This window comes from Fonticula alba (assembly GCF_000388065.1).
Source record: "Fonticula alba strain ATCC 38817 unplaced genomic scaffold supercont2.6, whole genome shotgun sequence".
Classification (NCBI taxonomy): domain Eukaryota; order Rotosphaerida; family Fonticulaceae; genus Fonticula; species Fonticula alba.
Genome location: NW_009242976.1, coordinates 1011535 through 1019801, shown reverse-complemented (window position 1 = coordinate 1019801; position 8267 = coordinate 1011535). Strand labels below are relative to the sequence as shown.

General features: G+C 67.5%; 3 protein-coding genes across 3 annotated transcripts; 2 read left to right on the top strand and 1 right to left on the bottom strand.

Moving 5' to 3' along the window:
* Positions 1-168: 168 nt before the first annotated feature.
* H696_03893 (hypothetical protein) lies at positions 169-2607 on the top strand. The gene is made up of 6 exons (XM_009497754.1): positions 169-306; positions 395-502; positions 728-1184; positions 1318-1481; positions 1634-2022; positions 2229-2607. Exons 1-6 carry the CDS (start codon positions 268-270, stop codon positions 2407-2409), a joined length of 1338 nt encoding a protein of 445 aa, XP_009496029.1. The 5' UTR covers positions 169-267; the 3' UTR covers positions 2410-2607.
* Positions 2608-2686: 79 nt separating this feature from the next.
* On the bottom strand, positions 2687-5520 carry H696_03892 (hypothetical protein). The gene is made up of 4 exons (XM_009497753.1): positions 5318-5520; positions 4632-5110; positions 4334-4446; positions 2687-4126 (listed from the first exon to the last, which is right to left on the bottom strand). Exons 2-4 carry the CDS (start codon positions 4775-4777, stop codon positions 2901-2903), a joined length of 1485 nt encoding a protein of 494 aa, XP_009496028.1. The 5' UTR covers positions 4778-5110; positions 5318-5520; the 3' UTR covers positions 2687-2900.
* Positions 5521-6876: 1356 nt separating this feature from the next.
* Positions 6877-8000, top strand: H696_03891 (hypothetical protein). Its single transcript, XM_009497752.1, has 3 exons — positions 6877-7032; positions 7196-7257; positions 7408-8000. The coding sequence occupies exons 1-3, from the start codon at positions 6966-6968 to the stop codon at positions 7834-7836; spliced, it is 558 nt and encodes a 185-aa protein (XP_009496027.1). The 5' UTR covers positions 6877-6965; the 3' UTR covers positions 7837-8000.
* Positions 8001-8267: the final 267 nt, after the last annotated feature.

Genomic DNA, 8267 nt, shown 5'->3' with positions numbered 1-8267 from the left:
CCCCAGGGGCTGTTGGTTGAATGAGTCCCCGCTTTCTCCTGGCGCGGCTCGGGGCATCCCGCCCCTCCCCCTGGCCCCTGAGCCAGGAGCCCGCCTCCGGCCCGGCCGCCCGGTGGGGGAAAAGCGCGCCGGAATGAGCCTCATCACTTCGGTCCCGGCAGCCGACAACCCCCCCCCCCCCCTCCTTCTCCCCCCTTCCCCCTCTCCCGCTCGCCCGCAGCCGCTCTCCCGCTCGCCCGCCCGCGCCGCGCACTCCACCCGTCTGCCATGGAGACCCCTGGCTCCGCCTTCGCCGCTGCCCTCGAGGTGGGTCTGCTCTGCACCATTGCCTCCCTGTGATGGCCCTTCCCCGGCGCACTTCATACTGACCCTCCCATTCGACCCCCGCCCCCAGGCCCTGAAGAAGAACGACGAGTACATCGACAGCATTCTTCGTCACATCACCGCGACCAATGCTCAGGTCGCTGCCGACCCCCAGCGTGTCCTTCAGGAGACCCGCAACGTGCGCCTCTACACACCTTTGCCTTTCTTTACAGCCCACTCTTCTTCCTTTCTCCGTCCTTCTCTCTCTCTCTCCCCCCCCCCCCATCCGAGGGCCCCGTTTGCCGCGATACACTAACCCTTTCCCCCTCTCTACCTCTCTCTCCTCTCTCTCTCTCCTCTCTCTCCTCTCTCTCTCTCTCTCTCTCTCCCGCCCCCTCTCTCACTCCCCACCATACGCCCACAGTATGCCTTCTCTGGCCTTGGCGCCTTCGCTTACCATGTCAATGTGACGGCCCAGCACCTGGCTGACCATATCAGCAGCCAGACCAACGAGATTGACGCCACTCTGGCCAATGTCCGCGCCGTGCGCACCTTCCTCTCGACGGAAAAGGACTACGCCTCGCGGGCCACCCTCGGGGACTTCGACACCCCGGCCGATCCGCCAAAGAACATCTTCGCCAATCGTGTTGTCCGCCACCCCGTGCCAATGTCCAGCGCCCTGGCCCTAGAGGAGGCCGCCAGCGCCCCGGCCAGCCTCGAGGCGGCCATCCCGGTCAACACGGCTGGCATTGCCCTGACCACCTCTCGTCTGGCTGGGCAGCCGACTGCCGACGAGGACTCCAACTGGCGCATTGACTTCTCCAGCTTCGACAGCGTCGGCACGCCCTTCCTCACGGATGGTAGCCGCCCGGTGAGCTTCGGTTCGTGCTTGTCTTTCTGCTCGGAGCATCCTCTTCCCGGCGGTTTCTGCGCGCCTTTCTGACCCGTTCTCCTCCTCCTTCCTCTCCGTGCCCCTCTCCCCTTTCTCTTTTTTTTTGGCCCCCATCCATGCAGCTGCCCCTTCGACGACGCCAACCGCCTCGCCGACGGTCGACGCTCAGACCGCCTCCGAGCCGGCTGCTGCTGGCGGTGCCGCCCCTGGCCTCACCCCCAACCTGCTGAGCTTCCGCCGTCGACCGACCACCTCGGTATACGCCACCAACTCTCCTGTTTCTCCTGTGCGTCCTCCCCCCGCGCGCGTCTTCTCCTCTATTTCGCCCCTCGTCCACCATCCAACACTCCTCGGCACATCCCGACTCACCCGCCAAATTGCCCTCCCTCTTTCTCTTCCCCCATCGGCATGTTGTCCCTTTCTCCCCCACCTTTGCAGAGCCTCCTCGTCCCGGGTGCGCCGTCCACCCTGCCGGTGCCGCCGCCAGATGCCTCGGGCTTCGGCGTGCCGCCGCCGCCGCCTGTCTCGGATGCCTCGGGCTTTGGTGCGCCGCCGCCGGCCGATGCTCCCCCTCCGGCTTTCGGTGCGCCGCCGCCGCCGCCTCCGCCGCCGCCGGCCGACGACGACGACGACCAGGACAACTGGGACGACAGCGCCAGCTTCACCGCGGCGCCGCCCATGCCCCCGCCTCCGGCTTCCTCCGGCTTTGGAAACATGTCCTTCGGCATGCCTCCCTCGATGGGGAACTCCGACGACATCATCGACGACGATGCCTTTGCCTCGTCGGCGGCGATGTACTCCTCGGCCCCTCCGCCCCCTCCGCCGAGGTACGCCTGTCCTGGGCTTGCCCCCCCCCCCCCCCCCCCCCGCTCTCGCTCCCGGCGGTTCTCCCTTTGCTTGTTCTTGGGTTGCTGCTCCTGCCGTTGCCGCCCCTCTGGCCTTTGCTGACCTCTTGTGTGCCATCTCCTCTCACCGCTTCCTCTCTCTCCCTCTCTCTCTCCCCCCCTCCCCCTCTCTCTTCCTGGCTGTCCAGCTCCGAGAAGACCTGCCGTGTGCTCTACTCCTACGAGGCCACCGCCCCCGAGGAACTCTCTCTCAAGGAGGGCGACACCATTCTCATCATCAGTGAGGACATCGGCGATGGCTGGACCGAGGGCGAGGACCCGCGCGGTGTGCGCGGCTTTTTCCCCACTTCCTATGTGGAGTTCGTTTGAGCGCGTGCCGCTGCCGGACGAGAGGGGACTCCTTCCTCCCCAGGAGGGTCCCCTTCTCTCCCTCGACCCACATGCAACTTTGCTCCTGGAGGGAGGGAGGGCTGCGCGGCACTGCTCGACAAAATACACTTTATGTGGGATCCCCACCCCCGCGCCCGACTCCCTGTGGTGCAACGGGTTCCCCCTGCTTCTTTCTGCTTCCTGTCCAGCCTCCTGCGGCTGTGTTTTTTTTTCTCGATGCGCGGGGCCAGGCCAAGAGCAGAGGGAGACCGGGGGAGCAAGGAATATAGGTGGATGAAAACAAGGACAGAGTGATATTGCCTCGCGGGAAGGCGCATCTGGCGCATAGGGCATGCTGCGCGCGCATGCACACCTGGGCACATGCCCTCCCCCTCCTGGCTGCGGTCGTGCCTTCCAACACGGACAACAACCGGGCGGAGGAGGCACATCTCCCCCGCCCCCCCCCAGGCGGCATGGTATGACACAGAGATCTAGGATGTGTGATGACTGTACACACGGCCAGGAGCCGGTGCGGGACCCGACTGGTTCTGGATGTCCAGAAAGTAGGGGGTATGCACGGGCGGTGGCCGAGCCGGCTGCGAGTGCGAGTACAAGTGCGGCTGCGGCTGCGACTGTGGCTGCGGCTGCGGCTGCGGGGGCGGCCGCGTCGAGGGGAAGGACTGAGCCTGGGCCGGGGAAGGCTGGCCCAGAGTGCTGTAGTATGGCGTGTAGTGTGTTGTCGCGGCGGGGGCGGGGGCCGGGGCCGGGGGCGGGGCCGGAGCCCGGACCTGGTTCGCGGCGTATTGGTGTTGGACGATCGAAAGCACGGAGTTCGGCACATCGATGCCCGGGTAGAGGTTCATGAACACCTGGCTGAAGGCCCCCTGGAGAGGAGAGGCGGTTGGCTGTCCCGTGAAGCCGGCCAGGTCATTGAAGATGTGCGTGAAGTCATTGAAAAAGTGATTGAACACATGTGCCGTAGTTTGGGATATGTGGGCAGCATGTTGATGCATGTGAAGCGAAGCCATCTCCTGCTGTGCGTGTTGCACATCCGCCGGGTTGAAGACATATGGGTAATTGAACATCGAGTGGCCGAAAGAGGCCGCCGCCGCCGGATCCGCTCCTGGAGGGCTGGCGCCGGGGTAGTGCGCAGCCGGGGCTGGGGCCGGGGCCGGGGCCGGGGCCGGGGCCGGAGGCGGGGATGGGGCGGAGCCACTGCCGGGCGGCGGATGGTAAGCATACGTGTATGACGAGCCGCTGCCAGTCCTGAAGAAGGTTTGCTGCTGGTGGACGGGTGCTGTCCCGGCTGGCCCGACGCCGGGGGTGGAAGTGGAGGTGGTTGTCGAGGCAGACCAGGTCCCTCCTCCACCGGAGGTGGTTGTGCGGGTGGATGTGGTAAAAGTGGTGTGGCCGTTGGCGGACGAGAAGGAGTGGTGCGTCGAATGGGTGTGCGGCTGGGGGGCCTCCGAATGTGTCCACGGGAAGGATGCCGAGCCGGGGCGCCCGGTGCCCGCGCCAGTGGTGGAGGGGGTCTGATGGGAGGCAGTGCTGGAGGCAGTGCTGGGGGGGGCTGCCTGAGGGTGGCTGGATGATGGCCGAGGGGCGGCAGCGGCGGCTGACCGCGCGGCCGATGCCTTGGAGGCGGCCGATTGGCGCTTGCGAGCTGAGATACGCCTCCGGCGCTCCAGCTCATTGTCGTACTTGAGCCGGAGGGTTTCTACGGGACCGAGGAGAATCCCAACAGACGGCAACCCATTGGCGCGTGTGGAGCGGGCGCATAGACATCCATAGCCATAGGTGCCATGCATGTGCGTATGTGTTTGGGCGAAGAAACACACATGTGAGATGGGGGAAGGAGGAGTCGATGCAATGGCAGGCATTCGAAAGCGGGGAAGCGGGGTGGAGGGGAAGGCGAGAAACGGACCGTCGGAAAGGGTGTTATACGAATGTACAAGCATCTGGAAGCGACGCGCCGCCTCTGGGCCATCCTCCGCGGTATTCTTGTCTGGGTGGAGAAGGAGGGCCTTCTTTCGGAAGCTATCAGGAGAGAAAGAGAGAGAGAGAGAGGGAGGGAGGGAGCGCGCGAGGAAGGGAGACTGGCAGGGTCAGTGGCCCGGGTTGGGGGTGGGAAGGAGGAGGAAGAAAGGGGAAGAGGAGGAAGGTCGGAACGAGGGCGGCGATCCAGGAGAAGGGAGAGGCGTGGCACCGGCCCCGAGACGCACGATTGGCGAATTTCCTTGGCCGTGGCATCGGGTGACAGCCCCAGGCGTTCATAGTGCGTGGCGGTGGAGTTCGGGGCGAATTGGGGATCCACCGCTAGGCGAGAGGCCGGCCGGCCATGTTGATTGGACTGGGAGGCGGCTGACATCGGCCGGTGGGAGGACGAGGCGGGGCCGGGGGTCGTGGACGGCGGGGGCGGGGGCGGGGTCGAAAAGGGGGTCTGGGCTCGGGAGGGCTTCGGCGGGGGCGATGCCGGGGGTTGGCGCGATCGGCCGGAGTGCCGCGGCTGGCGCTGCTGTGAAGGTGGCGTCGGAGGTGCCTGGGGAGAGGAGGCGCTCGCCGAGGGGGACCGACGCTTTGGAGTCGGCTCGTGGGGCAGATCCTCCGAGAGGTCGATCACCGTCTCACCGTCCAGTGACGATGAAGACCGGAAGAAGGGAGGCGCCTGGCGCTTCCCAGTGGCTTGTGACGAGGAAGACACCTGGGCCGGAGGGCGTGTCCCCCCAGGGCAGGCCCCAGATCGGGAGAGGAGGGCGAAGGTGTCAGCTCGCGGGGCGACGATTGGCCCAGGAGGGAGGGAGCCGCGTGAATATGTACGAGCGTGTGTGCGTGTGTGTGTGTGTGTGTGTGTGTGTGTGTGTGTGCGCGCGCGAGGCGCAGAGAGTGGGGGGGGGGGGTGTATGCGCACGACTGCAGGCAGAGATGGGGCGACCAAGTGGAAGGAGCCGGATGTAGCGGGCGAGCCAGCAGGGGAGGGGCTGGGGGCTGCGATGGAGCAGAGGCGTGGAGGGAGGGCAGGAGGGAGGCGTGGGCGGAGAGAGGTGTCTGGTGACACAGGGCGACAGAGAGGAGAAGGGGAGGGGGGGATTGGGGAAGAGGCGCGACGGGGCGCCTGGACGCCCGATGTCCCGGCCTAAAAAAGACAGGGCCCCTGCGATCGCCACGGAAAGACCCTGCAATCGCACACCACACATACATGTTGTGGCCACGCCGGAGCATGCACACATGCACGCACGCACACACACACACACACGCCGGCATAGTCCTCCCTAGCTAAGGCGGTTACAGCCGGCCCGGCCAGGGGGCGGGAGGGGGCATGCGTGCGCGCGTCGACCCGCCCCCCGCCCCCCGCCCCCCCCGCGGCGCAGGAGCCGATCTTGTCCCAAGACCTTCTTGCGGCGAAGCGGGCCCGGCCGTTGGGCTCTCTCTTTGGCCCCTCTCCTCGGCCCCGTCTCTCGCGGGGGCTTTTTTCGCCGTGAGGACGGCCCCCTCTGGTATGCCCCTTCCGGCGTGGCCGAGGAGAATCAACGGTCGAGAATGCGGAGGGCGCGCGGTCAGACCGGCCTCATGAGAATGGCCACCCGCGCGCCGGCGGGGCCCCAATCTACTGCCACCGCGACGCGTGGGACGCACCATGCATTTTGCCCCCCGCCCCCCCCCGCGGACCTGGCGGGCGGGCGACGCGCGGTATCAGGCCCGGCCGGGCCCTGGGCCCCGTTTTTGGCCCGCGCTCGGCCCACAACTGCTCTCCGAACTGGCCCCTTCTCGTGGCCTCTGGAAGGCCGATCTGCCGCGGACAGGCGGCGCCTCAGTGAGAAGTCCGCAGGGATCATCGCCCCCCCTCCCCCCCCCCCCCCGGGGGGCGGGGGGCCAGGACCCGGTGGCATCGTGGGGCGTTCCTGCTCCATTCGGGCAGGAGGGGCCGATGATGAGAGAGACCAACGCGGGGCGCGACGTGTGGGACGCGGGTCGCACGCCATCCGGGCCGGCTGTCCGCCCAGCTAGTTCATTCCCCCTCCGCCCGGGTCCGGCCTTGCCGGATGTGTGCTGTAAGGGGCAGCCCCGGGCCGGGGAGACTTCCTGGGACTGTCTCCGGCGCTCTTCGAGCCTCCTGGCGGCGGCCCCCCCCCCCCCCGCCCGCACCCCCGCCCTGGCCGGGTCCCCAGCCTTGTCATCCCCCGGACGTGGGCCTTCCTGCCGCGGCCGGGATGCCGGGCGTTCTCTTGCGAATGCGTCCGGCCATGCCTGGGTGCCCGCTCCGGTCTCCGCGCCCAGGAGGGTTTAGAACGATATCCAATCGGGCAATCCACAAGAGTCGCACGTGATAGGACGCGTGCCCGCGCGTTGGCAGCTGGGTGCGTGCCTGAAATGGCGCTGCGCCGCGGTGGCTGGGATCCGGCCCCCAGCACACCTTGCTCCCTCGTTCCTTCCTCTCTTTTTCCTTCCGCCTACTCTCTCTCCCTCCCCCCTCCCCCCTACCCTGTCCCCGTCCCCTCCACGAGGTTCATCGGTTCTCCTGCCCCCCCCCCGGCTGCCCAGCAAAGCAGCACGCAACCATGCTCCGGCGCTTCTACGAGCTCCCCAACCACAAGCCCACCAGTCTGGTCGTCAAGGCGTCCCTCGGTGCGTGTTCGCGTGTCCCCGGCCTTTTGCATCTCCCCCTCTGCCCGTCCCTTTTGCCGCCCCTGCTGCTGGGGCTTCTGCCAGGGGTCCCTATCCGACTATCAGAGTGTCCCTTGATGCCCGTGTCTAACTCCATCCCGGCTTCCCGCCCGCCCCCCTGTAGGTGCTCTCGTTGGCGGAGGCATCGGCTTCTATGTGATTGAGAAGCATGAGTACGACCGAAAGGTATGACTGCCGGCTGCCATCCTCCTCGACCCCCGCCTTCCCTCCCCCCCCCCTGTTTCCTCTTATTCACCTCCGGTTCTCGCTCGGGTCTCCTGTGCCCTGGGCCCCCTGCGTATCGTGCCCCCGTTGCCCGTCTCGGCGATGCCACAGGAACACAAGCATGCCGCCCTGCGAGCGGAATTGGCCGCCAAGCGCGAGCTGGCCGACGAGCTGGAGCTGGCACTCGAGCGTCTGCGCGCGAATCCCGGCAGCGAGTCCTGCCGCACGCATGCGGCCACTCTGCTGACTCGCCTGCAGCAGGTCGAGGCGGCATCCATCCCCGGGCCGCTGGAGTTCCTCCAGCGCGCCAACATCCCGATCTTCCCGGAGGACGACGCCTCGCACCCGGTGGCCGAGATCGCCCAGCATCTCCACCTCTCGCAGCGTGAGCGCATGGATCTGCTGAAGGAGCGTCTGGCCGCGCGGAAGCTCGGCGAACAGGATACCACGGAGGCCGGGCCCGCCACCACCGACCCCGGAGCCGAAGCCCAGGCCCCAGCCACCCTCGGTGATGAGCTGGTGGGCAATGCTCGGGCGTGAGTGCTCCGGGCTCCCCCCCCCCTCCCGAGACCACCGGCCCCCTCTGAATTTTCTGTCCTTGTGAGTATGCGGCACCGCTCCCCGCCGCCCCCATATTTGCCCGTCTCCCTGACCGCGGGTGGGCGCACGCGCGTGTGCGCAATAGATTGTCCTCCCTGTTCTCGCTTTCCTCCTCCGCTCGCGCCTCCCAGGGCGCACGGGACGGGGCCGACGCGGCGGCACGCACCGCACAGAGGGAGCCCGGCGTTGAAAAGGGGCCTGTCCCGGCTCCCAACGGACCGGCCGATTACACATGCATTACTAATATGCACATGCACGCCTGCCGGCTCGCGAGAGCGGTCTGGTGCCCCCCGGCGGGGGTGCGCTGCTGCGCCCGGAGCGGAGCCGGGCTGCCCCCCGTTGTGTGGTTTACCCGGCAGCCTGTGGGTGGG

What these genes read in the sequence shown, in the direction of transcription:
- H696_03893 (XM_009497754.1), top strand. Translation starts at nt 268, where the DNA reads ATGGAGACCCCTGGCTCCGCCTTCGCCGCTGCCCTCGAG. An exon ending in TCCTTCAGGAGACCCGCAAC is followed by an intron (nt 503 to 727) that starts GTGCGCCTCTAC and finishes ATACGCCCACAG; the next exon opens with TATGCCTTCTCTGGCCTTGG. An exon ending in CCTCCGCCCCCTCCGCCGAG is followed by an intron (nt 2,023 to 2,228) that starts GTACGCCTGTCC and finishes CTGGCTGTCCAG; the next exon opens with CTCCGAGAAGACCTGCCGTG.
- H696_03892 (XM_009497753.1), bottom strand. Translation starts at nt 4,777, where the DNA reads ATGTCAGCCGCCTCCCAGTCCAATCAACATGGCCGGCCGGCCTCTCGC. An exon ending in GCCAAGGAAATTCGCCAATC is followed by an intron (nt 4,447 to 4,631) that starts GTGCGTCTCGGG and finishes CTCTCCTGATAG; the next exon opens with CTTCCGAAAGAAGGCCCTCC. An exon ending in GTATAACACCCTTTCCGACG is followed by an intron (nt 4,127 to 4,333) that starts GTCCGTTTCTCG and finishes TCGGTCCCGTAG; the next exon opens with AAACCCTCCGGCTCAAGTAC.
- H696_03891 (XM_009497752.1), top strand. Translation starts at nt 6,966, where the DNA reads ATGCTCCGGCGCTTCTACGAGCTCCCCAACCACAAGCCCACCAGTCTG. An exon ending in GGTCGTCAAGGCGTCCCTCG is followed by an intron (nt 7,033 to 7,195) that starts GTGCGTGTTCGC and finishes GCCCCCCTGTAG; the next exon opens with GTGCTCTCGTTGGCGGAGGC. An exon ending in AGCATGAGTACGACCGAAAG is followed by an intron (nt 7,258 to 7,407) that starts GTATGACTGCCG and finishes GCGATGCCACAG; the next exon opens with GAACACAAGCATGCCGCCCT.